This window comes from Dendrobates tinctorius, unplaced genomic scaffold (assembly GCF_039654945.1).
Source record: "Dendrobates tinctorius isolate UK_male_01 unplaced genomic scaffold, ASM3965494v1 ptg000086l, whole genome shotgun sequence".
NCBI lineage: Eukaryota > Metazoa > Chordata > Amphibia > Anura > Dendrobatidae > Dendrobates > Dendrobates tinctorius.
Genome location: NW_027361754.1, coordinates 60,303,741 through 60,331,171, shown reverse-complemented (window position 1 = coordinate 60,331,171; position 27,431 = coordinate 60,303,741). Strand labels below are relative to the sequence as shown.

The 27,431-nt window shown below is 42.2% G+C and overlaps 1 protein-coding gene across 1 annotated transcript; it reads right to left on the bottom strand.

Moving 5' to 3' along the window:
• Positions 1 to 1,485: 1,485 nt before the first annotated feature.
• MMP23B (matrix metallopeptidase 23B) lies at positions 1,486 to 22,281 on the bottom strand. The gene is made up of 8 exons (XM_073585470.1): positions 21,750 to 22,281; positions 11,977 to 12,092; positions 9,169 to 9,308; positions 5,937 to 6,104; positions 5,281 to 5,445; positions 5,085 to 5,195; positions 4,666 to 4,792; positions 1,486 to 4,060 (listed from the first exon to the last, which is right to left on the bottom strand). The coding sequence occupies exons 1-8, from the start codon at positions 21,882 to 21,884 to the stop codon at positions 3,886 to 3,888; spliced, it is 1,137 nt and encodes a 378-aa protein (XP_073441571.1). The 5' UTR covers positions 21,885 to 22,281; the 3' UTR covers positions 1,486 to 3,885.
• Between the last annotated feature and the right edge of the window lie 5,150 nt (positions 22,282 to 27,431).

Genomic DNA, 27,431 nt, shown 5'->3' with positions numbered 1-27,431 from the left:
TGGCGATTTTTTTTAAAATTATTTTTACACTTTTTTTTATTTTTTTTTTTACTTTATTAAATCGTCCCAGGTGGGACATCACTGTCCTGTGACAGATCGCTGATCTGTCACATCACAGATCACTGTGACAGATCAGCGATCTGACACAGGCACTGCAGAAGGCTTCCTCATGCCTGCGCTTTGCAGGCACTGAGGAAGCCAGCTTCCTCAGGCCCCCGAAGGCCCCCGTCGCCATCTTGGATTCGGGGGCCTGGAGGAAAGGAGTCCCCCGCAGCAGCGCTGCACATTGCGCTGCCGTGGGGGGCTCAGGGAAGCACGGAGGGAGCCCCCTCCCTGCCGATGCTTCCCTTTAACTCCCGGTACACCGCGATCATGTTTGATCGCGGTGTGCAAGGGGTTAACGTGTCGGGGGCGGTCCGTGACCGCCCCTGACACATTGTGCCGGGTGTCAGCTGTGATAATCAGCTGACACCCGGCCGCGATCAGCGGCGCTCACCACGTGGGCGCCGCTGATCGCGCCCGACGTACTATCCCGTCCATGGGCATAGGGGCCCAGGTCCCATGGACGGGATATACCGTCAGATGTCAGGAAGGGCTTAAGCGACGAGCTAAGTTAGAATTATTCTTATTATTAAGGGTGTAGAAGCGTTGTTGTGACCAGCGTATGGCCTTGTCCGCGTTCTCAGAAAGACAGAGGTCTAATTCTGTACGAGCGTGGGAAAGGTTTTGGTACGTAGCAGGTGAGGGTGAGTTCTTCATCTGGGACTCTAAAACTGATACCTTGCTCTCTAATTCAGCTGCCCTTGCACGTCTGTCTTTTTTCTTGCGCGAGGCCTCTTGAATACAGAAGCCTCTTAGCACTGCCTTATGAGCTTCCCATAGGGAAACTGGCGAGGAAGCTAATTGTTGATTCTAAGAGAAGTAATCATCAAGGTGGTTTTTCAGTTTTTGAGCTATATCAGGGTAAGAGAGCAATGAATCGTTCAGAGTCCAGTTGAATGATTGGGGCCGTGGGTGGAGAGTAGAGCATGTGAGTTGAATTGGAGAGTGATCTGACCATGGAGTAGATTGAATAGAAATATTTGACACAGTTGGAATAAAGGGTGGATGAACAAAGATATGGTCAATTCTAGTGTACACTAAGTGGCGTGAGGAGAAGTAAGTATAGTCTTTATCTGAGGGATGCAAGTCTCTCCATAAGTCCACCCAATGATGTTGGGAGAGGAGCTTGTTAAGGGCAGCTGAGTCTGCAGAAGAATATAATGGCAAGGGAGTAGGGGATTGAGGGATTTTTTATGGTTTTTGCAATTAATGGTGATGGTATCATTAGATGTAAAGCTAAAATAATGGGAGACTGATTACTCCCCCAGAGGGGCTCACATGGGTGGCACCTGTCAGACCAATGTAACTCTATGGATGGCTCTTGACAATTTAACTTTTGATATATTTACTTTTTTTTGTTTAGAAAATAAAAATCCTGAACTGTTTTTAATTACAAATTATTTATTAAATTTAAATTTTCACAAATATTTGCCGGAAACACTAACAGCAAAGCCAAAAATAATAATAATCCTACTGCCCAATATACAAAAACGTAGCACCGTAAGGAAGGTAAGTGGAGCAGCTTGGGACGACCCGTCCCTCACCTTACATGTAGGATATCCTCTGCGGCTCCGAGGACATCATGACAGTTTGGTTTTAGGGACCTTTATCCTTTCGCTGTGAATTCGCAGAAAAGCACTGCCCTACTGCTTGGCTTACGATACATCTCTCACCCGTTCTGCCTTATTTAAAGGGATGTTATGACCCACTTATAGATAGGTTTTACAAAATCTGTGGATACTAGACGGGAGCCCCAGAAATGCCTATTACCTCCTGGAATCCGTGACTCTACTTTTGTTTAGCTGGTCCCATGCAGCATCACCGTTGCAGCGTGACGCACAAGTGACATCACACCAGGCCAGCTAAGAAAAGAAGAGCCTTGGATGAGAAGCCTTTCTCGAGACTCCCATCCAGCGTCCACAGATTACTGGCATGGCCTGAGCGATCATATCAGAAAATGCTTGTTTTGTCGCATAATTTAGGCGTAAGTAAAAATTCTCTTTTGCTGTAGGAAAACGTGTTTCAGAAGCCCAATTATATAAAAAGAAAATGATGATTTAGTCTGGGGATACATTGCGACTCAGGTGCTACTTTGCAGCCTAATAAAAGAGAATGGGGTCGCCACCACCACAAGCAAGTCAGAAACTTGCTTGCTGTGGTCGTTGTGGGACACAATCATACCCCATCCACCTGCACTCTGCTGCAAGGTAGCAGCTGCATACAATTATTTTTGGCGGCCTAACTTATGTCACCATGTAGCCCCAGCCTAAAACATATAAATGCACCTGCCACATTGTTAGACACTCATTGCGAGCATTTTTTTCTTCCCTTGTTAAAAGGACCCTGAGGAGCACGTTTGACTTGGCCATTCTAACATCTGGATTTGTTTATTTGTGAACCATTCCGTTGTAGATTTTGCTTTAGGTTTGGGATCATTGTCTTGTTGGAAAACAAATCTCCGTCCCAGTCTCTGGTCTTTTGCAGACTCCAACAGGTTTTCTTCAAGAATGGTCCTGTATTTGGCTCCATCCATCTTCTCATCAATTTTAACCATCTTCCCTGTCCCTGCTGAAGAAAATCAGGCCCAAACCATGATGCTGCCACCACCATGCTTGACAGTGGGGATGGTGTGTTCAGGGTGATGAGCTGTGCTGACTTTACGCTAAACATATCGTTTGGCATTGTTGCCAAAAAGTTAGATTTTGGTTTCATCTGACCAGAGCACCTTCTTCCACATGTTTGGTGTGTCTCCCAGGTGGCTTGTTGCAAACTTTAAACAACACTTTTTATGGATATCTTTGAGAAATGGCTTTCTTCTTGCCACTGCTTCAAACAGAACCCTGCGACTATCACAGAGCAGGTGGATTTATACGGAGACTTGATTACACACAGGTGGACTATATTTATCATCATTAGTCATTTAGGACAACATTGGATCAATCAGAGATCCACAATGAACTTCTGGAGTGAGTTTGCTGCACTGAAAGTAAAGGGGCCGAATAATATTGCACGCCCCACTTTTCAGTTTTTGAATTTCCACAAAAATGTAGAATAACCAATAAATTTAGTTCAACTTCACAATTGTGTTCCACTTGTTGTTGATTCTTCACCAAAAATTTACATTTGGTATCTTTGTTTGAAGCATGATATGTGGGAAAAGGTTGAAGAATTCCAGGGGGACGAATACTTTCGCAAGGCACTGTATAGCTTCACCAATACCTGGGGTTAATCAAGGGTCTAAATATTGATGGGATTTGGATCCACAAATTATTTTCTGGATCTTAAAAATTGTGGCTTATTTCTAAAAGAAAAAAAGCCTAATTAAAAAAAATCTGGGCAGAAAAAAGGAAAGTTTTTATTTTAGCCAGTCATGAAAATCGCCTCTAATTTTCTGCAAAAGTATTACGAGGCACATGATGGATGCTTTGGACCTATCATGTCCCCGTCCAATAATGCTTACATTCTGCATTACTTTACCCGCAGTCTTGGACTTCTGGGAAGCCATGAAATCCAAATCCAGCTGTTCGCTACAGCTCAAAGCCGCTGGTCTAAGTCATCCATATTTCATCAATCCACCCCAGTTAGGGGTTTTGTAATGGGGATAAATGTGCAAAGCTCAACAATGTGACGATGCCCTCAGTAGAAAGAAGTGCATTGCATTATCGCCAAGCATTGAGAGGTCGATTTATCAACATAGTAAAATGTCTCGGGTCAAGAAACGATGGTGTGTACAGCGCACAGTTGGTGTCGTTGTCCAAAACTCTATAGAACCAACTGGATTACTCACATCTGTACCCTTATATTCCAGGAGTAGGTAGTCAGCACCCGCTCCCTCTTCTTCACTATGCAAGTATAGAGGCCTTCATTTATGGCATTGGCGATGATACTCATGTGGTCGTCATTGAGGAATAGGTATCCAGGATAGGAGTACTCTAGGAGCTCGTTGTCTTTGTACCAGCTGTGGACAGAATACAATAATCATTATACAACACAATGAATTTGTGTTATTAACTGATCTGCACGACTAAAGGGAACCTGTCGACTGCTTTTTGCACTCTAAACCACGTGTAACCTTCTCCAACTAGTCATTTGGGTGTAGCCATTTCTCTGAATAGTCACACAGTCCTGTGCATGTGCAGTAAAGCAAAGAGCACTTGCCATGACTTCTACTGGTTTTCACCTGCCCTACAATAGTCCAGTTGTTACACAGCTGGAATATGGGGTCTCCCACTTTGACCTTCAACCCTTAAAATAAACATTCGAACAATGGCAGCTATGGCACCAGTCATGGAAACCAGAAATAAATCCAAAAATTCCCTTCCAATTTTTAATGTGATAGGGGCAGCTATGGGTACCACGATTAAGTCCAAAATTCCCTTCCAATCTTTAGTTTGACAAGGGCAGCCATGGGCACCAGAAGAAATCTAAAGATTCATAGGAGATGATTATCTTGGCTTGGTATGGTAAAATAAAAAGACCATACATACATTTTTCATGTTCCTTGGGAGAAATTTTGCCACATCCCTCTGCTACAATAAACCAGTTATTCTGTAGTATACTTACTACACTTTTCCTTTTTTATGGATAATCTTTTTTCCACATCTGAAGGTCATATTTCTGCCCTCTGGAACCAGTCGCACTTTGGTTCTGGGTGGTATTGGGGTTGGCATCCGCGTCGGGAAGGGAAAGTCTAAAGGATACATTAATAAAGACCTATAAGTGCAGAATATGTATAAGGTAAATTGGTGTAAAGCCTATAGACTGACACACTGTGAGGATTCTTCATTATGTGCATGCTCTTTCCTGAAAGCTTGGAGTAAATAAAAGACTCTACTGTATTCCAATCTTCTGTCCTTGTGCACCCACAAATGTAATTTAGGTGAAAGGTTTTGTGATGCCTCATTCATAGCGACCTACCTACACACACACATTTTATGCCATATTGATATTTTTTGAACTCCCAGTAAATATCATATTGATACCATAGCAGAAGTCACAGCTGTACGGACAATACTTCTTCATAGGTTTCCTCCGGGAGTCACAGTACCCTTTATGTGCCCAGCTTGCACAAACTAAGTATCTGTCTCTACACCCTGCAAGAAAAATAATAGAATAATCTAGATAATCCAAAATTGAAAAAAAAAAAATGTATAAAACTTGTACAACTTTGTTGCTTACCGTACAGACTGTAGATGCCCCACATGTCATCTTGGGAGATTATTTTCTTCCCTGTCAATGTGGCATTAATGTGCATCAGAGCATTGCTGTTGAGAGAATGCATCAATCCCAGAGAATGCCCGATTTCATGAGCGGCAACGTGCACCAGGTCTGTGAGCCATACACCTTCAAAGAAAGGCCATGGTAATTAGATTTACAATATTTACACACAAAAAAAATATAAGCAATAGCCAGTGTTCTAAATGATATTTTCCCACCAAAACAATTATGGATTAGATCGGCGATTCCCCATATGGTGACCATAGGCCATTAATGTTAAAGGGGTCACTTTCTGGCCAAACTTCTACAATGCCCTTAAGAGTTATGTACTGACCAAAGCAATCATAAACATCACCATTGCTTACTCTTGTAAATGTTGCCGCCACCACATCCATACTAAGCAATATGGCGGAAATGTGGTGAAATATTTGTCATACGGTTCTAATATTGCTCAATTGATCTACACTATTCAATGAGATCTACATTCGTGGTCTAAAATCTTTGGCTCCCCAGCTATAAATCCTAGTATGCCCTTTGACTGTCAGTTGGGGAGACCACTGGTCAGTTTTTAGAAAAGGTCGAAACTCCAAGGCTCAAACATAAATCATAACTGGTACCTTTTTTCCAGCTGAATCTGGTGTTACCCAAAATCCAGTATTCACTGTCATCAAAGTGAATCTCCCCAGTCTGTGGAAAGTAAGCGTGAGCCAACTCCCCAGTGGTTCCATCAAAGCAGTAATGAATACGAGACTCCAGACAGTCCGTGTGGTTTATACCATAAAACCCTGGCAAGATATAAAACAAGTGTATATTAGGTATAGTAAATCTACCATGTTGTTCAACTCCTTGTAGGAGCCTCACAAGGCACCTTTTCATAATTAAAGGAAATCTGTAATTTGCCCCAAAAATTGTATTTATTTGCCTGGTGTAAATGCCGCTGTTCTCCTGAATCCAGGGATGTTCTTGTTTTGTTCCTATTCCTCTCCATTCCTGAGATATGGCCCCTTCTTTCCTGAATATACACTACCGTTCAAAAGTTTGGGGTCACCCAGACAATTTTGTGTCGTCCATGAAAACCCATACTTTTATTAATCAAATGAGTTGCCAAATAAATATAAAATCTAGTCCAGACATTGACAAGGTTCGAAAAACAGATTTTTATTTGAAATAATTTTCTCCTTCAAACTTTGCTTTCGTCAAAGAATGCTCCCTTTGCAGCAATTACAGCATTGCAGACTTTTGGCATTCTAGCAGTTAATTTGCTGAGGTAATCTGGAGAAATTTCACCCCATGCTTCCAGAAGCTCCTCCCACAAGTTGGTTTGGCTTGATGGGCACTTTTTGTGTACCATACTGTCAAGCTGCTCCCACAACAGCTCAATGGAGTTGATATCTGGTGACTGCGCTGGCCACTCCATTACAGATAGAATACCAGCTGCCTGCTTCTTCCCCAAATAGTTCTTGCATAATTTGGAGATGTGCTTTGGGTCATTGTCCTGTTGTAGGATGAAATTGGCTCCAATCAAGTGCTGTCCACAGGGTACGGCATGGCATTGTAAAATGGAGTGATAGCCTTCCTTATTCAAAATCCCTTTTACCTTGTACAAATCTCCCACTTTACTAGCACCAAAGCAACCCCAGACCATCACATTACCTCCACCATGCTTGACAGATGGCGTCAGGCACTCTTTCAGCATCTTTTCAGTTGTTCTGCGTCTCACAAATGTTCTTCTGTGTGATCGAAACACCTCAAACTTAGATTCGCCTGTCCGTGACACTTTTTCTAATCTTCCTCTGTCCAATGTCTGTGTTCTTTTGCCCATATTAATCTTTTCCTTTTATTAGCCAGTCTCAGATATGGCTTTTTCTTTGCCACTCTGCCCTGAAGGCCAGCATCTCAGAGTCGCCTCTTCACTGTAGAGGTTGACACTGGCGTTTTGCGTGTACTATTTAATGAAGCTGCCAGTTGAGGACCTGCGAGGTGTCGATTTCTCAAACTACAGACTCTAATGTACTTGTCTTGTTGCTCAGTTGTACAGCGGGGCCTCCCACTTCTCTTTCTGCTCTGGTTAGAGCCGGTTTGTGTTCTCCTCTGAAGGGAGTAGTACACACCGTTGTAGGAAATCTTCAGTTTCTTGGCAATTTCTCTCATGGAATAGCCTTCATTTCTAAGAACAAGAGTAGACTGTCGAGTTTCACATGAAAGTTCTTTTTTTCTGGCCATTTTGAGAGTTTAATGGAACCAACAAATGTAATGCTCCAGATTCTCAACTAGCTCAAAGGAAGGTCAGGTTTATAGCTTCTTTAATCAGCCAAACTGTTTTCAGCTGTGCTAACATACTTGCACAAGGGTTTTCAAGGGTATTCTAACCATCCATTAGCCTTCTTACACAGTTAGCAAACACAAAGTACCATAAGAACAGTGGAGTGATGGTTGTTGGAAATGGGCCTTTATACACCTATGAAGATATTGCATTACAAACCAGACGTTTGCAGCTAGAATAGTCATTTAACACATTAACAATGTATAGAGTGCATTTCTGAATCATTTAATGTTAGCTTCATTTGAAAAAACTGCTTTACTTTCAAAAATAAGGAAATTTCTAAGTGACCCTAAACTTTTGAACGGTAGTGTAAATCTAGTCTTTTTGTCCCATGTGGGTGTCGGCCTCAAGTCTTCTCTGTGTGCATCTTCTTGGTGACCATGCCCACAGAAATAAAAAGAACAAATTTACATACTGGAAATAGAGAGCTATATCTCAGGAATGGAGAAGACTAAGAAACAAAAGAAAAACATCACCGGATTCAGAAGAACAACAGCGTCTACACCAGGTTAAAAAAAATTGCATATTTATATAAAGTAACATGTCCCCTTTAAATGAGCAGTTACGATTAGAAAACAAGATTTGCATTTTATTCCACTCTTGTCCAAAAGCCGTGTCTAATATCACAGCTCAGTCTTATAGAAGTGAGTGTGGCTGAGCTGCAATACTGGATATACGTATAATAATAAGCAAGAATTTTGCTTTTATTTGGGGGGAGGGAAAGCTGGGCACTTTTTTTTTTTTCCTATTGAACGTCCCTAAACCTAGGAGAGAAATTCTTCAAGCAATGCAAGTCAAATTTTTCTGTCTTGCTTTTTATTCGGTGATCTTTTCCCATATATCAGAACAGGCTTTATTTTAATGGATGAACACACTGAGCCTATAGTCGCTGCACTATATAAATCAAGAAGTGTTTTCCAAAATGTTGATAAAACAAATAGACTTTATTTAAACAGCTTAACATACACGTAAATGCATGCAATAATTATCTTCATATGTATGTGTTTGGTTTGAGGCACTATTTTTTATATTTATATATTTATATTTTATATTTATATATTTTTTTTTATTCCTTGCATTTACATTTATTTTAAGCTGTTTAAATAAAGTCTATTTGTTTTATCAACATTTTTGAAAACACTTCTTGATCTATATGTAGTGTAGAAACTAAGATCAGTATGTCATAATTAGCATATATTATGTGGAGTGTTGCCCATCCTTTGTATAAGGAAACTGGGCATGGGGGTAGTATGTTTATCATTTATTTTAATCAAGCATATCCACCTCTGCTCCATTCAAGGAGGAGGTCTGTAGGGCCCGTTTCTCAGGCTTCCCTGTTCTCGGAATTGCTGGGAGTCCCAGGGGTTGGACCCCCCAACGATCAGCAAGTTATTGCCTATTGTAACTTAATATAATGGAAATATCCCTTTTAATGATCAAATAAATCACCCATGATTCTATCAGAGAGCTCATGCCCTAAAGCATATGAAAGTTGTGTGAATGAGAAGAATGAGCTATCAATTTACCAATCTTCATATCACTTTCTTGGTCCGCCGGGACCTCCTTGAAGTAGAAGGGCGTCACGTCGCTCCACATACGATACGCTTCCGCTATGCCTTTTCTTGTATCACTTTCATTAATTAAATTCCTTGGAAATGACACAATTCTGAAAAAAATACAGAAAAAAAAAAAGTTGAATATTAAAAAAAACAACAAACAAAAAAAAAAGTTAGAAAGTTATGTCCAAGTCTGCAAATGTCAAATAAAAAAATAAACATGAAGCAAATTTGCAAATCATTCTGATTCAAATAGGGTTAATGGCCGTTCCATTGTGCTGACGCAAAAGGGAAAGTGCAAATGTAACAAGGTCCGGGGTGGTAGTCGTAGGCGAGAGATTGACGCCAAGTGCCCCGACAGGTTACTTGAAAGATACAGTCCTGGCTGGGTGTGTGGACTCAAGCTGTGAGGGTGCTACGCCCGTGCAGACCACATGTTGCCATTGGCTTTGGCTGGCCAGGACCTGATGATCACTAGTTTCCACAAGGAGACCACCAGTTCACTTTAGACAGCAGTACTTTGCTCGACAGTTCCTCATCATCAACTTTATACACCAGAGCGGGTACCATATCTTCCAGCAGTTCCAATTGGATTGTTTCCACGCTGACTGGTCCTGCACAACCCAGCCTAGCTCAAGAGTCCAATCCGCAGTAGTCACTTCCCCTTTCCATGGCTCCATGTCTATTCTCATATAGAGGAGGTAAGAGATTTGGTCACTAAGGCCAGAGTAGAGCCTTGCGCTCAGTCATTTTAGTATCCACAACTCTTCATAGAGAAGGGGAGTAGAGGGTAGCCTGTAGTGCCCGAGTGGAGCCTCGCACTCTCAGACACTTAGAGAGAATCTGCCCGGAAATGTCAGCTCAGTTCACGTACCAGTCCGTCTCGACCAGTTATGCATGTGATGAGTGCAAAGAATATAGTTCTAATGTAATTTGCAGTGGCTTGCAAAGGTATTCACCCCTTTGACTTTTTATCTATTTTGTTACATTACAACCTGTGTTTAAATATTTTTGTAATCTGATTTGTGTGTGATGCATCAGCACTAAGTTGGAGAAGTGAGAAAAATGTAGGAAAAAATTAAATGAATGAATGAATTAACTAAAAATTGGCATGTGTATATGTATTCACCCCTTTGCAGTGAAGCTCATAAAAATGTCTGGTGTAAGCAATTACCCTCATAAGTCACGTGCTTAGTGACAGGACATTCACCTGTGAGCAATGTAAGTGTCACATGTCAGTATATACACTTTACCTTTTCTGAAAGGCCACAGAGGCTGCAACACCATTAACAAGAGGCGCCACTAGCCAAATACCATGAAGACCAAGGAGATCTCCGAACAACACCATGAAGACCAAGGAGATCTCCGAACAACACCATGAAGACCAAGGAGATCTCCAAACATCACCATGAAGACCAAGGAGATCTCCGAACAACACCATGAAGACCAAGGAGATCTCCAAACATCACCATGAAGACCAAGGAGATCTCCGAACAACACCATGAAGACCAATGAGATCTCCGAACATCACCATGAAGACCAAGGAGATCTCCAAACAAGTCAGAGACAAAGTTGTAGAGAAGAACAAGTCAGGGTTAGATTATAAGAAAATATCCCAATCTCTGATGATCCTCAGAGCACCATCAAATACGGTACATTATTATCAAATGGAAAAGACCATGGTACCACAACAAACCTGCCAAGAGAGTGCTGCCCACCAAAACTCTCAGCCCGGGCAAGGAGGGCATTAATCAGAGAGGCAGCACAGAGATCAGAGATAACACTGAAGGAGCTGCAGAGTTCCCAAGTAGAGACTGGAGGATCTTTCCACACAACTACAATAAGCCATACACTCCATAGTGATGGCCTTTATGGAAGAGTGGGCAGAAAAAAAACTTTACTTACACACAAAAAATGTAAGGCTCGTTTTGAGTTTACCAACAGACGTTGAACTTTTTGGCCACCAAGGTAAACGCTATGTCTGGCGCTAAACAAACACATCCCCCCAGTGAAACATGTTGGTGGCAACATCATGCTGTAGGGATGTTTTCAGCAGCAGGGACAGGGAAAATGGTCCAAGTGTCGGGGAAGATGGATAGTGCAAAATACAGGGATATTCTTGAGCAAAACCTGTTTCAGTCAGTGATTTGAGACTGGGACGGAAGTTCACCTTCCAACAAAACGATGACCCAAAGCATACTGCTAAAGCAACACTTGAGTGGTTTAAGGGGAAACATGTAAATGTTTTGGAGTGGCCTTGTCAAAGCCCAGACCTTGATCCAGTTGAGAATCTGTGATCAGACATGAAGATTGCTCTTCAGAGGAAACCATCTGACTTGAAGAAGCTGAAGCAATTTTGCTTGAAGGAATGGCCAAAAATCCCAGTGGTAAGATGTGGAAAGCTCGTAGAGACTTATCCAAAGCGACTTGCAGCTGAAATTGCTGCAAAAGGAGTTTCTACCAGTACCGACATTAGGGTGTGAATAGTTATGCACATTAAAGATTTCAGTTACTTTGTCCTATTTGTTGTTTGCGTTACAAAAAAAGAAAAACAAATGCTCACAGTGGAAAGCATGGTCTTTACATGAACTGATGCAAACCCTCAAAATAAACTGAAATTCCAGGTTGTGAGGATAGCAAAACCCAAAAATGCCAAGGGGATGAATACTTTCGCAAGGCACTGTATGTCGATCATAATCTTTACAGTTTTGCATCGCGGTCATATTCTGTGCGTGTAGGGGGTGATGTAAGAATATATACACCTGTTCCTTCACATACCTGTATGTCAGATTGTAATGGTCCCATTTCAGCAGACCTGGTGTCAGAGTGTAACGTTTCGCCCTCAGGAGATACGGCAAGCGAAGAACCGGGACTGGAGCCACCACAGAGTCTACCTTAGAAAGAGTCAAAATGTCAGATACAAGAGCATTCATTTAATTAGGATGAAAAATTACGGCCGTGTGGGGTAGATTTCCGTTGCAGCCCCCCCAGCAAATAAAGTGGCAAACCAGGATCCTTCCTTTTTTCCTAATCATCGAGGGAAGAGGAAGGGGTTGAGAAAATAAAAGCTTCCTGGCACACTTATAGAGAAAGAGAATGTTTTTTTTTTTTAAACTTGATTGGCCTTTTAAAAAGAAACTGCCACTTGCCATAAATATGTATTCCCCCCCCCCCATTGTAAATGTCGCTGTTTTCCTGAATCCGACGTTGTTTTTCTCTCGTTTCTGTGCCGCTCCATTCTTGAGATATGGCCTCCTCTTCCTTGTGTATAAATGTAACCAACTTACCCAACTGGGTGTGGTCCTCAAGAAGGCTCCCATAGAGAAGAGTTGATGACCACGCCCACTTGGCATAAAGACTAGATTTTTATACAGGGAAGAAAGGGCCATATCTCAGGAGTGGAGAGGCGTAGAAAGAAAAGAAAAACAACGTCGGATTCAGGAGAACGGCGGCATTTACATTGCGTAATAAAATTACATATTTACGGCAAGTGACTAGTTAGGATGCCACCTAAAAAACCATACTTATCTGTAAATGCCCACATCTGCTTGTTACTGGCTTGCTGCATCTACCAAATATAACGCGTGTCATTGTGGTTTTGCAGAGATCTCCGTTTGACTTTTTCCAGCTTTTGCTTTGACTGTAGCCAGGCTGTGTTGTATTTATGGCAGGCCTGGGAATAATCCCATACTTGCAGAACGTGTGATGCTGAAGCTGAGATTTTCATTCCGGGGAGGAAATTGTGACTCAGCGTAAATCTTCCTAGCTGGACTATGGCTCAGTGCAGGGGATTGTACGAGTGACTTTTCCTTACATACAAGCCCCCCATAAACATGCTTTATTAGCGATACCAGACAATTATGAAACCAAATCCGGAACAGAATTTCTTGTGCAATGGTTTCTGGAAGTCTGAAAACAAGTCTGTGTCACTTGGAGAGGCAGTGTCATACAGAACAGGCGGAACTTTCTGTGACCAGAACGTATCATGTACTGGAATAGGCCTGCTATTAGTAGCACGCCACTAGCAGGGGGCCCCTGGAGGAGCGAGGGCCATAGGCAGTTACCTGGTCTGCCTGCCCCTAATGCCAGCCCTGAATACCGGTCACCCAGATTGAAAACTCAATGATGGTTGCTGCTCACGTATCTGGCAGGATACTTTATAGGACCTTGCAGATGCAGAATCTGCACAGTTACGGACATTTGGTCAGTGAAAAGAAGCTTCACTACACAACATAGCAGACATTAATCCACAGGATACGTAATACTCGGTTTGCCAGGGGTCCCGATCCCCTGTTCTTCCTCTTGGCATCAGGTCGTGCATAACTGCTGCTGTTCTGTGGGGCCAACCGAGAAGCCAGAATACATCACAAAAAGTGCAACCAAACACAGTAAGGCAGAATAGGGGATTGGGACCCCCGTTCTTGTGTCCTGTGGGGGTCCCAGTGCACAAGCCAACATTTACCAATTGTGGGTAAGAGATAACTGTCATTCATGGGAAAATCCAGAAAAATCCCTTTAAATGGATATCCTAACCATTGACACTCCTGAGATTTCTTGCACCCTATAAGGAAGCATAGCGCAGTCCTACGACGCCATCTTCTAAATGGGAATGTCTAAAAGCGAGACCCCCAGCTATCAGACATGTCGGACGGTTTCTGCAGCCGGTGTGATCACACGATTAGGTCACCGCTCTCCTGTGGATATTACCGCACCTGTCAGGCAGTCGCCTCCATTTTCCTTCCTCTCTTCTAATAAGTAATAATTGCAGCTACACTGACACAAATCTGCAGCGCTGCAATTTTACACTAACGTAAACACGTCACGGTCAGCGCGGTCTCATCCAGCTGCGATTTCTCCTACAAGGAGATGACGTAACCGTCTGTGCGGAAACAGAAGGCGGAATCCCACTAATGCGGACTAATTGCCTGACGAGCGCCAACAATACTATACGGTAATAGCGTGCACGGGATATATACCGTACAGCGATAGACGATTACTGGATAACGTGTGTAATATTTGTGTATAATATAACGGCAATATATTGTACAGCGATCTCTGTGTGACCGTGTAATAAAATATAGTTTTCTAGTTTAGGACCCCCCCGTAGTCTGTTTACTCCCCTCCCCAAGTCTGCTATTGTCTGCAGCACTGGCGTTATATTGACAGCACCGCAGCCAAACACTGAGTTTAGATGCCTTGACAAAGTTGACGGTATGAGCCACTCAGAGCCGCTGAAATCGCTGTTATCTAATGTATATACTGGGTGGGCCATTTCTATGGATACACCTAAATAAAATGGGAAAGGTTGGTGATATCAACTTCCTGTTTGTGGCACATTAGTATATGGGAGGGGGAAAACTTTTCAAGATGGGTGGTGACCATGGCGGCCATTTTGAAGTTGGACATTTTGAATTCAACTTTATAAATGGCCCACCCTGTAGAAGCATTATCAGTCATTGTACAGGAGGAGGAAGAGGTGAGCTGTGACACCTATTGTAAATGGTGACCTTGCACCCACTATACTAATATTAATAAGTGTGCTGTTCCAATTTTTTTTTACCTACCTATATACTGTATCTATCTATCTACAGTGAGGAAAATAAGTATTTGATACACTGCCAATTTTGTCAGTTTTACCACCTACAAAAAATGGAGAGCTCTGTGCAGTTTTTATCACAGGTACACCACCTGTGAGAGACAGAATCTAAAAAAAACATAAAATCACCCTGATTTTTACATAATTGATTAGCATAATAAGTACTTGATACAATAGAAAAGCAGAACGTAATATTTGGAACAGAAACCTTTGTTTGCAATTACAGAGGTCAGACGTTTCCTGTGGGTCTTGACCAGGTTTTCACACTGCAGCAGGGATTTTGGCCCACTCCTCCATACAGATAGTCTCCCGATCTTTCAGGTTTCGGGGCTGTTACTGGGCAACATTGAGTTCTGGCTCCCTTCAAAGATTTTCTATTGGGTCCTGGTCTGGAGACTGGCTAGGCCACTACAGGACCTTGGAATGCTTCTTATGGAGCCACTCCTTCGTTGCGCTGGTTGTGTTTTTCGGCTCATTGTCATGCTGGAAAACCCAGCCACGACCCATCTTCAATGCTCTTACTGAGGGAATGTGGTTGTTAGCCAAAATCTCACGATACATGACCCCATCCATCCTCCCTTCAATATGTGCAGTCGTCCTGTCCCATTTCCAGAAAAGCACCCCCCAAAGTATGATGTTTCCCCCACCATGCTTCACAGTTAGAATGGTGTTCTAGGGGTTGTGCTCATCCTTCTTCCTCCAATCATGGCAAGTGGTGTTGATACCAGAAGGTTCTATTTTGGTGTCATCTGACCACATGACCTTCTCCTATGCCTCCTCTGGATCATCCAGATGGTCATTGGCCAACTTCAAATGGGCCTGGACATGTGTTGGCATTAGGAGGGGGACCTTGCGTGCCCTGCAGTATTTTAATCCATGATGGCGTAGTGTGTTACTAACAGTAATGTTTGAGACCGTGGTCCCAGCTCACTTCAGGTGATTGACCAGATCCTCCCTTGTAGTTCGGGGCTGCATCCTGATCTCTCTCAGAATCATCATTACCCCACAAAGCAAGATCTTGCATGGAGCACAAGACCGAGGAAGATTGACAGTCATCTTGTGTTTCTTCCATTTTCTAATAATTGTGCCAGCAGTTGTCGCCTTCTCACCAAGCCACTTGCCTATTGTCCTGTAGCTAATCCCAGCCTAGTGCAAGTCTACAATTTTGTCCCTGGTGTACTTACACAGCTCTTTGGTCTTGGCCGTGGTGGAGAGGTTAGAGTGTGATTGAGTGTGTGGACAGGTGTCTTTAATACAGGTAACGAGTTCAAACAGGTGCAATTAATACAGGTGATGAGTGCAGAGTAGGAGGCTTCTTAAAGAAAAACTAACAGGACTGTAGGAGACAGAATTCTTGCTGGTTGGTAGGTGATCAAATACTTATTTGGTGCAATAAAATGTAATTGAATTATGTAAAAATCATACAATGTGATTTTCTGTTTTTAATTTTTAGATTCTGTCTCTCACAGGTGAAGTGTACCTACCATAAAAATTACACAGACCTCTCCATTCTTTGTAGGTAGGAAAACTTGCCAAATTGGCAGTGTATCAAATACTTATTTTCCCCACTATATAGATACACACCACTGCCAATCATACAAGTAGGAACCCGTCCTATATGCAACACAACCCACCCCAGTGTGCAATGGTCTCAAGTCCGACACTTGAGAAATCCTATAAAAGTAATGTTCTCATTATGTGTGGACCTGTTCCAGAAAAGAGTCCTTCATGTTCCCAGAATTCAGCAGTCAATAACCCTGCGAAGCTGTGCACTACAGTCCATGTTCTCCAGCATCTAAAGAAAATAATAAATAACATCTCCAGAAACATAGGGGCAATTCCACCAAAATATGCAATTTATGACTCTCTACAATATGAAGTGTTCAATTCTAGTCTCTTATGTGGATAAGTGGACTTTAAATGGAATCCATCAGCAGCTTTTCTGTGTAATCTGAGATTAGCAAAACATAGGGGCAGAGAGCCTAATTTCAGCGATGTAACACTTACTAGGCTGTGTGTTGCTGTTTCAATATAATCAGTGTTTTATCAGCAGGAGATTATCACTACAGGACTAGGTGCCTGGTGCTTCCTAGCCAACCTAGTAATCCCGCCCCTACTGCTGTAATGTACACATAAAGCAGCCAATCAGCGATATAGGTGAGGTTATACAGGGCTCTGAGCGTTGCTAGATCTGCAGCAGAAAAATCTGATTTATAAAGATGACAACAAGCAGCCCAGCAAGCGACACACCACGGGAATCAGGGTTTCTGTCCCTACATTATGCTGCTCTCGGATTACATAGCAGAAACTTGGTGACAGATTTGCTTTAAAATGTAACCCCTGTGTGTGCACACGAAGAAGAGCTCTATACGTGACCATTATAACCTGCATTTTCTCCAGTTTCCCTCTCTGCAGTCTCTATAATTTGCAAATCAAAAAAGAGGAAATACACTTTCTAAATTTTAACAATATAAATCTTTATTATGTAGCAAGCACAAATCTGCGTTGCACCGCTCTTCATCATTGACTATTACTTGACATCACTTTAGGGTTGGTGACTACTTGTACCCGCTACAGATATCATTATATTCACATATTTTTAACATTTTAAAAGTCCATGAACACAGCTTTCCTCTTTTTTTAAGTTGCATTTGTTTTACATGTATTTTGGCTAGTACTTCATTACTATACAGGTGGTGCCCGCTCCATTGGGATTTTTTGTTATCTTTAATATGCAATCCACTTTGAGATGGTGCGAAGAGACCACAACACAACTCAGCACGCAGAGGTGAGTGCCTGCTGTTAATCACTTTTTTTAAAGGGACTCTGTGGTAAACTTCCTAACAAGTCTTTTATTTCATTTCAGAGCTGGATTCACATCTACAATGCTCAGTACTGCCGTATAATGTCCTCCATGCTGCTACTGCTTCTCTATGTGGACTAAAATAGCACAGAATGACTATGCAAACCAAGTACAGGTACTCTGTCGTGGCCATACATTTAAGTGCACCTTCCCACCTGCTTGTTTTCCCTCTATCTCCACCCCCTTCTTCTTTGATTGACAGCTCTGGCTTCATAGAACAAGAGAAGAGCAGAAATAGATGGAAAACAAGCAAGTGGGAAGGTGCACTTAAATATTTGGCTACACCGTGGTGCATCATTCTTTGTTTGAAGACTCATTCTGTGCTGAAAAGTCTCTTTAACCTCTAAACGACCGCCGATACGAGAGAACATGATTCGGGTCGGTTTTTACCGACTCCACTTTTGCGATTGCCATTATTAACCGTATAACGGCGACCGTAAAAAAAAAAAAACTCCAATGTGCCATTTAATTTCTCTCTCCTCTGATGCACATCAGAGGAGAGAGAAATAGGGTTCCCGATCCCCCCGGTACCTCCCGGTGGTCTTTGGCCCACGTAAATCCCCTCCATGGGCGCCGCCATCATTTTCCGGTTAAAAAATGGTGGGCGCATGTTCAGTGTGCCCGCCGAGATCTGTCGGCCGGCAGATTTCATTCATTCATTCAAAGTTCATTTTGATCACTGTGATAAACCCTATCACAATGATCAAAATAAAAAAAAAAATAGTAAATAACACCCCCCCCCCTTATCAACCCCTTTGTTAGGGAAATCTAATTAAATGAAGAAAATTTTTATATTTTCATTTTTCCTTTATGGTTAGAATTAGGGTTAGGGTTGGAATTAGGGTTAGGGTTGGGATAAGGGTTAGGGATTAGGGAAAGGGTTGGGATTAGGGTTAGGGGTGTGTTGGGGTTAGGGTTGGAGCTAGAATTGAGGGGTTTCCAATATTTAGGCACATCAGGGGGGTCTCCAAACGCGACATGGTGCCACCATTGATTCCAGCCAATTTTGCGTTCAAAAAGTCAAATGGTGCTCGCTCCCTTCCGAGCCCAGACGTGTGCCCAAACAGTGGTTTACCCCAACATATGGGGCATCAGCGTACTCAGGACAAATTGCACAACAACTTTGGGTTACCCTTTGGAAAATATAAAAATTGGGGGCTGCAAAATTATTTTTGTGGAAAAAAAATGTTTTTTTATTTTTACGCCCGGTCGTTATAAACTTCTGTGAAGCACTTGGGGGTTCAAAGTGCTCACCACACATCTAGATAAGCTCTTTGGGGGGTCTAGTTTCCAAAATGGGGTCACTTGTGGGGGGTTTCTACTGCTTAGGCACATCAGGGGCTTTGCAAATGCAACATGACGCCTGCAGAACATTCCATCAAAGTCTGCATTCCAAAATAGCGCTCCATCCCTTCCGAGCCCAGACTTGTGCCCAAACAGTGGTCTCCCCCCCCTCATATGGGGTACCAGCGTACTCAGGACAAACTGGACAACAACTTTTGGGGTCCAATTTCTCCTTTTAGTCTTGTGAAAATAAAAAATAGCAGGCTAAAAAAATCATTTTTGAGGAAAAAAAAGATTTTTTATTTTCATGGCTTTGAGTTATAAACTTCTGTGAAGCACTTGGGGATTCAAAGTGCTCACCACACATCTAGATAAGCTCCATGGGGGGTCTAGTTTCCAAAATGGGTTCATTTGTGGGGGGTTTCTACTGTTTAGGCACATCAGGGGCTCTGCAGACGCAACATGACGCCCGCAGAACATTCCATCAAAGTCTGCATTCCAAAATATCGTTGGAATTAGGGTTAGGATTAGGGTTGGGATAAGGGTTGGGATTAGGGTTAGGGTTGGGATTAGGGTTAGGGATGTGTTGGGGTTAGGGTTGGAGCTAGGATTGAGGGGTTTCCACTGTTTAGGCACATCAGGGGCTCTCCAAACGCAACATGGCGTCTGATCTCAATTCCAGCCAATTCTGCATTGAATAAGTCAAACGGCGCTCCTTCAGTTCCAAGCCCTGCTGTGCACCCAAACAGTGGTTTACCCCCACATGAAGGGTATTGGCGTATTCAGGAGAAATTGAACAACAAAATTTGTGGTTAATTTTCTTTTTTTACCCTTGTGAAAATAAAAAAAATGGTTCTGAATTAAAATGTTTGCAAAAAAAAGTTAAATGTTAATTTTTTCCTTCCACATTGCTTCAGCTCCTGTGAAGCACGTGAAGGGTTAATAATCTTCGTGAATGTGGTTTTGAGCACCTTGAGGGGTGCAGTTTTAAGAATGGTGTCACTTTTGGGTATTTTCTGCCATATAGACCCCTCAAAGTGACTTCAAATGTGAGGTGGTCCCTAAAAAAAATGGTTTTGTAAGTTATGTTGTAAAGCTGAGAAATCGCTGGTCAACTTTTAACCCTTATAAGTTCCTATCAAAAAAAAATTTTGGTCCCAAAATTGTGCTGATGTAAAGCAAACATGTGGGGAATGTTATTTATTATGTATTTTTGTGACATATCTCTCTAGTTTAAGGGCATAAAAATTAAAAGTTTGAAAATTGCAAAATTTTAAAATTTTTCGCCATATTTCTGTCTTTTTTCATAAATAAACGCAAATCATATCAAAGAAATTTTACCACTAACATGAAGTAAAATATCACTAAAAAACAATCTCAGAATCAGCGGGATCCGTTAAAGTGTTCCAGAGTTATAAACTCATAAAGTGACAGTGGTCAGAATTGTAAAAATTGGCCTGGTCATTAAGTGCAAAATGGCTCCGTCACTAAGGGGTTAAGCAAATGGAGAGAGGCAGCAGCATGGAGTACATTATACAGCAGTACTGAGCAGTGTAGATGTGAATCCAGCTTTGGAGTGAAATAAAAGACTTGCTAGAAAGCTTGACACAATCTTTTCTGCCTCTGCCTGTTTTCTCAGGCCTGTGTTACCTGACATATCACTGTGTTGGTAGCCCACACCAATTCTCAGCTGTGTTTTTTTTCCTTTTGGTGTGGGTGGGGGTGTTTAGAGTGGACAGGAATAATTGTCTCATAAGTGGGGAAGGAAGCAGGTTTCTCTGATAAGGTATATTGCAAAGTTTCTTATATTAGTTTGTTCAAAGTACAGTTCCCATACAAGTCCCCAATGAATTTAAGTCTACCTCTGCGCTCCCTATAGATACCCCCTTGCTAGTGCCCACAGGGTCGTAATTTTGCAATCATGAGTCATAGTTGGACGATCTCTGGTTGCAAATTTCATATTTAATTGTGAGCTAAGTCAGTGAATAGTTTATAAGAGTTTGTGACAGCAGTGCCTCGGAACAAAGGTGGCAGAACAGACATCTACCATGTATTATGTGCCGCTGATGTCAGGCATTTCATTTCCTGCAGCTGCTCTCCCCTCCAGAACTTTTAGGCAGCGTTCACATGTAGCATAAATTCTGCATTTTTTGCATGTCTTTTTGTAGTTGTGTGCACCATAATATGCCATAAGAATGTTCTCTGATTATTGCATTTTGCTACTTTTTTTATGCGTTTTCCTCCATATTTGATGCGTTTTTAGTGCAGATTTGGAGCAAATATTTTTAATGCATTTTTCATTCTTCACTTAAAAATGTATTTTTTTTAAATGCAATTTTTTTTCTAGCTCCATATAGAAGCTTATAGAGAAAAAAATGCACCAAAAAAGGGCAATTAAACACATAGAGGGCAGTAGCTTTCATGGAATCACATCCACTTTGCATAGATTGTTATCCGCAGCACAGTTTCTGCTTAAAAGAAGCAAAAAGTGCAATATTTATGCTATGTATGAACACGGTTTAAGGTTTTACTCCTGGCGGATAATGATCCGCTCATATCATGTGATATACACACAGGTGCATGGTTCGTTACATTATGCCTTGTCCCATCACATGGCCAGAACAGATCATGATCCGCTGGGAGTAAAACATAAAAGGATCTTGAAAACTGAAAAATTGATCCAAAAATATATAGTTGAAAAATGTGTAAAATTTTGGAAAAATAACATGAAATTTGCTAAAATTTTGATACTTTTTTTTTTTTCCCAAGGACGCCCTTGGGTCTGACTTACCTGGGTCTGACTCTTACCTGTGTCTTCCATGACACTAGTGATGAAGCAGTGACAATTCCCGCCACCAATACGAGGACACCAAATAATCCGAGCAGCGGCCAGGCGAATCTGCCTCCTCTGCCGCCGACGTCTCCATCTCTCTGACAGTCCATGGCACCTGGTTGAGAGGTTCCAATTTAGGACTGGTCTCTGGTTCCTCTATGAGCAGGTTTTCAGCTGAACCCTGGCTAGATACGTTGCATAATTCCCCCTTGTGTGTCCTGCAGATTGTTTATTCTTGCATTTCTCCTATTTCCTCCACTGATCTCCTAATGTTGTGTCTCCTCGTTGGGTTGTCTTCTTCCCTTTCCTGTAGGTTCAGAAGATTCTATCTAGACATGGGACAGTACAGGGCACTGCTTGGAGTTCCTGCCTCATCATCCTCTCTCTAAGTTTCCCTGTAAGTCCTTTCTTTCTCCTACTTTCCTTAAAGTCCCGGCTGGGAGTCAGAGCTGCCAACTATCCTTCTAATTGAAGCCAAATGTTCTCATCTTTCACAGGCAATAGAGGGTTTGGTCTGAGACCGAGTTGGGGCGAGAGTGGGGGGATCAGGAGCTGTACAGTCTACTTCCAGCTGACTGGCTCTGTAACAGGAGGAATAAATCTGCTCTTGACAGTTCACTGTATAGAGACCCAGAAATGGTATAAAAAAAAGAAAAAACCTCAGACGATGAAATGTGACGGATACATGACTTATGTAATCTACCACGTGTGATATATAGTTGCGGGTTATGTGCTTAGATACTTGTGTCTACCATACATATTTTTGCCAACTTTTAATAATTTGATGCACAGGTGGCGTCTGGATAAACAGCACCGGAAGACCCCCAAACATATTCTAAAGTTTTCTAAAATAGTATCATGAAAGAATGTAACAAAGAGACCTTTTTATTTTGTTAAATACATGCATTTTGTGCTAGAAATTAGTTTTGCAATTGTGTTTCAGTGCGCTTGTTCTAAAAGGGAGTTGTAAAGAGAATCTGTCAGTAGGATCAACATTCCTGAGCCGTCTATATGGCCATGTAGGTCATAGGAAGCTGAATAAATTGATACCTTGATATCTGCGATCCGATGTCTTATTCCAGAGAAATCCACGGTTTTCTTACTATCTAAATAAGCTGTTAAGATCTATGGGCCGGACAGATCTCACCAAGAATTTGCCTCCAAAGCTCATAAATGAAAGGGAGAGTTACCAGTGTGAGAATTGTAGATCTGGATAGCGGACTGTGTTAGGCGTCGGATTCCTGCAGCAACACAACAGGAATCCAGAGCCTCACATGCTGCTCTGCAGCAAGCCATTCCTGAGACTAAGTTCCTCTGCCGTTCCACTGAGCATGCTCACGAGACGATCTCCCATTGGAGGTCGGGAGTCACGTATTCAGGTCCTGCTCCAGATCTGATTGGTCCATCTCAGAGATCTGGAAGGTCCCAGCAGCGCACGGCTATAATAGGCTTGCATGGCCGCTCGGCCATGCGCTAGTATAGACTCTTCTTGCTAGATGTGTGGTGATGGATGTATGATTCTGGTGACTGACTTATTAAGATTCCCCTCTCTCTGATATTACACATGTGGATAGGGAACTAGAGAAAGAGTCAGCGCCAGTCAGTGGCAAGCCTTAGGCCACTGTACACACCGCACCTCTACATTAGCGTCCGATCGTGCCACGCCTCACGGCAATATCATATAGCGGCTGTGTTTGCCGCTGCGCTGCAGTCAGCACTTACCGGCGTCCACGGTAGCGACGCCGTATGCACGGTAGGTCTAGACGGACACCGACCTCAACCTTGGGCCCGTGTCCTATGACCGTATCCCGCGCGTGCAATTTAGCAGAGACCTGTGAGCCTAACAGGCTCGGTGTTTATGTTACAGCGCCTCTGTGAACTAACAGAGTCCGCTCAGCGCACATCGGGTGACGTTTAACCCGTGCGCGTTATACCCGTCTGCCATTACTAAGCAGCAGTGATAGCACCTTCTGCACGGGGACCCAGAGCGGCGAACGCACTTTATTATTTATTTATTTAGTGCGTTCCGCCATTCCTAACAGACTGTCAGTCATTACATGTCTCACACTGAGTTGATATATGACCAAGTTCAGCACAAGCTGAGAAAAGGACATAAAGTGGCACATAAAAGTTTTGCCACATCTAGTTAAAATTACTGTTCTTGTGAACAGTGATGAATTGATCTCTAAAAGTTAAAGATGACACATTTCCTTTGCATTTTAGGGCAAAAACTATATATATTGCAATTTTTTTTATAAGACGATATCAAAGCGTTTTCAAGTTGCCCTTTCCTCAGTTCAGAAATGTAATTAAAGGGGTTGTCCACTACTTTAAGTTAACCTCCCAATGTATCCCCCCGGGGCCCCTAATGAATTTTGTAAATACCTTATGTTGCCTATACTGCGTGTGAGCGTCGCTATCCGTGGCTGCTCACAGGCAGCACGTGTCCCAGCACTGACGTCACGACAAGTGAGGCGTAACTCAGCGCTGAGTTCCCGCGGTGGCTGTTGGGTTGTGGGCGGGGTTACAACCCTCATCACGCCCAACATCCACGGCGCGCTTTCTCAATGAATGGGCATGTGGTGGATGCCGGGTGTGATCCGGGAGGATAACCCCGCCCAAAGCCTGGCAGCCATCGCGGAAGGAGGAAGAGGGACCCCGGCTGCTGCCAGCACTTGTCGGGATGTCAGCGGAAGCAAGAGCCGACTGCAGCCGGGGGTCACGTACTGCCTGTGAGCGACCAGCGATAGTGAAGGGCAGAAGTAGGATTTGGCCCAGATGCTGATATCCAGCTGGCAAGATGAAGGGAAGAAGTAGGATTTAGCCCAGATGCTGATATCCTGCTGCCAATGCGAAGGACAAAAGTAGGATTTGGCTCAGATGCTAATACCCTGCTGCAAAGGCGAAAAGCAGAAGGATTTGGCCCAGATGGTGATATCCAGCTGCCAAGGCGAAGGGCAGAGGCCTGTAAATATAAGGGACAACTCTGTAAATATTGAGTCTTTCCATTCTATAAACTTCATGTATTTGTAAATAAAACTTTAAAAACCTGAAATGCTGATACTTCTATTTCAGTAACCACATAAACATCTAATGAAAAGATCTAAAAACACTGTAACAGCAAACTTTGTAAAAAACAAAACAAAAACAAAACTTGTGTCATTTTCAAAACTTGTAGCCACTACCATACATTGTCTGTGATGTTACATAGGACTGCAGGTGACATTGCTACATTTCCACAATGGGTAATGTGCCTTTAATTTTGGTTAGCATTGCTTATATTTTATAGAAAAATAAGGGGCATGGAAATTGGTGTCGTCTGCAAAATTTTTTTTTGCTGCATTGCTAAATCTCTCCGAAGGCACTTTTCAAAGGTTGGCAAGAACATTGTAGGTGCACATAATGTATGTTTTATAGCTGCCCCAAACAGTAGTTGTATATAATAGAGTCATCATCATACATTCCCCCGATTCCTGTATTACTGGAAAGGATACAGTGCCTTTTTCATTCTTGAGGATTAATATTTGCTAGAGCTGAAACCCAAATCCTTATGTAACCGGGCACAACGCTGGCAAGGGCATAAAGTGGAACTTCTTATTCATTAACTAAATATTAGGACGGCGGCAAAGGGGCAACTGAGGCTAAACTCTGCACTAGTTGTTATGGCAGTCACCCAAGCAGTCAGGTCAACTTCTTTCAGGCACAGAACAATCACAAACTATAGATTACTCTTACATGATTTGTGTTTTATGAGCTGGCACCATTAAGGGCAGTGTAAAAGCAAAAAAAAAAAAAATTCATAATGAATCAGATTTGATAGGTCTAAATATAGGACGGTGCAAGAAATTTAGGCAGATGTGGAAATCATGCTGCAGAGTAAGAATTCTTCCAAAAATAGAAGTGTTAAAAGTTTAATTTTATCAATTAGCAAAATGCAAAGTGAATGAACAAAAGAAAAATCTAAATCAAATCAATATTTTGTATGACCGCCCTTTGCCTTCACAATATCATCAGTTCTTCTAGAGATATTTGTGCAGAGTCATAGATTTTGTAGGAATATAGTCTGGAGCATGAGTAACCAATTATACCAAACAGGTGATAATAATCATTTTCATAATAAGATTGAAACAAAGACGTTAACTGAAACAGAAACAGGAGTCTCGGAGGCTTACAACTTGGTTAGGAACAGCCAAACTCTGCTACAAAGGTGACGTTGTGGAAGACCGTTTTCAAGTAACGGGTGAAACACAACAGCTGACTGAGCACATCAAAATGATACAAGGTAGTTATACTGCATCAGCAAGGTCTCTCCAAGGCAAAGATTTCAAAGCAAACTGTGGGCATCAAGATGTGCTGTGCAAACTGTTTTGAAAAAGTACCAAGAAATGGGCAACGTAGAGGATGATAGATGCAGTGATTGGCCAAGGAAACTTAGTGCAGCAAATGAAAGACACATCATGTTTTCTTCCTCTCAATATTGGAAGATGTCCAGCAGTGCCATCAGCTCAGAACTGGCAGAAACCAGTGGGAACCAGCTACACTCATCTACTGATCAGAGAATTGGAGCCAGAAGTGGTCTTCATGGAAGAATTACAGCCAAAAAGCCACACCCTCAACTTGAACACAAGGTCAAGAGTCTCAACCATGTAAGAAAGATAGGAAATGGGGTGCAGATCAATGGCAGCAAACTCTCTGGACTGATGAGTCAAAATGTGAAATATTTGCCTATAACAAAATTCAGCTTGGAAAGCGGCACAATAATGAGGATCTACGGGAACAATGAAGCATGGTGAAGGGTCCTGCATGTTCTGAACTGTATTTATGTAAACGGATTTTGGTATTTTGCCAACATTAATGGTGTCGTCATTGGGAAGAAATACATACAGATACAGTAATTATCCATCATGTAATACCATAGGAGAGGCTCCAAATTAATTCTACAATCATAAATCAATCCCAAACACAAAGGAAATGTCATTAAGATCTATCTACAGAGTAAAGAAGAATGAGGAGTCCTGGAAGTGATGATCCGGCCCCCGCAGAGCACTGATCTCACATCATCTGGGATTCCATGAAGACAGAATGATTTACACCATCCACATCTACAGAAGATCTGTGGTTAGTTCTCCAAGATATTTGGGACATCTTCCTTCAAAAACTGATAAAGGCAAAGGACAGTCAGGTCACATCTAATATTGATGCGAGCTAGATTTCTTTTTTGTTCATTCACTTCACATTTTGGTAATTGATAAAAACAAACTCTTAACATTTCTATTTGTGAAATCATTCTTACATTAAGCCTTTTTTTCCACACCTGCTTAAAACTTTTGCACAGTCCTGTATATCATAATATCCCCTGTCAGCATTTGTCAGATAGAAAAAAAGATTGGCATTATGTGTGACCCCCCACCCCATTCAGAAATAAGATGCTGCTAGAGGGCAGCTTGTTTCCCTCTTCCCATCGAAACGCGCCTTAATTCTTCCAATCCATAATTTAATCCTAAATCTGGAGCCAAATTAAATTTAGAATTTGGATCCTTCCAGACCGACCTGTCCAGCTATGGAAGATTAGGATAATTTCTTCCATTATATTAAAAAAACTGCTAAATTGTGTCACCCTAGAGGAAACAGAATGAGGAAACTATTGCATGTAGAGC

What these genes read in the sequence shown, in the direction of transcription:
- MMP23B (XM_073585470.1), bottom strand. Translation starts at nt 21,884, where the DNA reads ATGGACTGTCAGAGAGATGGAGACGTCGGCGGCAGAGGAGGCAGATTC. An exon ending in CAGATTCAGCTGGAAAAAAG is followed by an intron (nt 5,446 to 5,936) that starts GTACCAGTTATG and finishes CTTTCTTTGAAG; the next exon opens with GTGTATGGCTCACAGACCTG. An exon ending in CATAAAAAAGGAAAAGTGTA is followed by an intron (nt 4,061 to 4,665) that starts GTAAGTATACTA and finishes TTCTGTCCACAG; the next exon opens with CTGGTACAAAGACAACGAGC.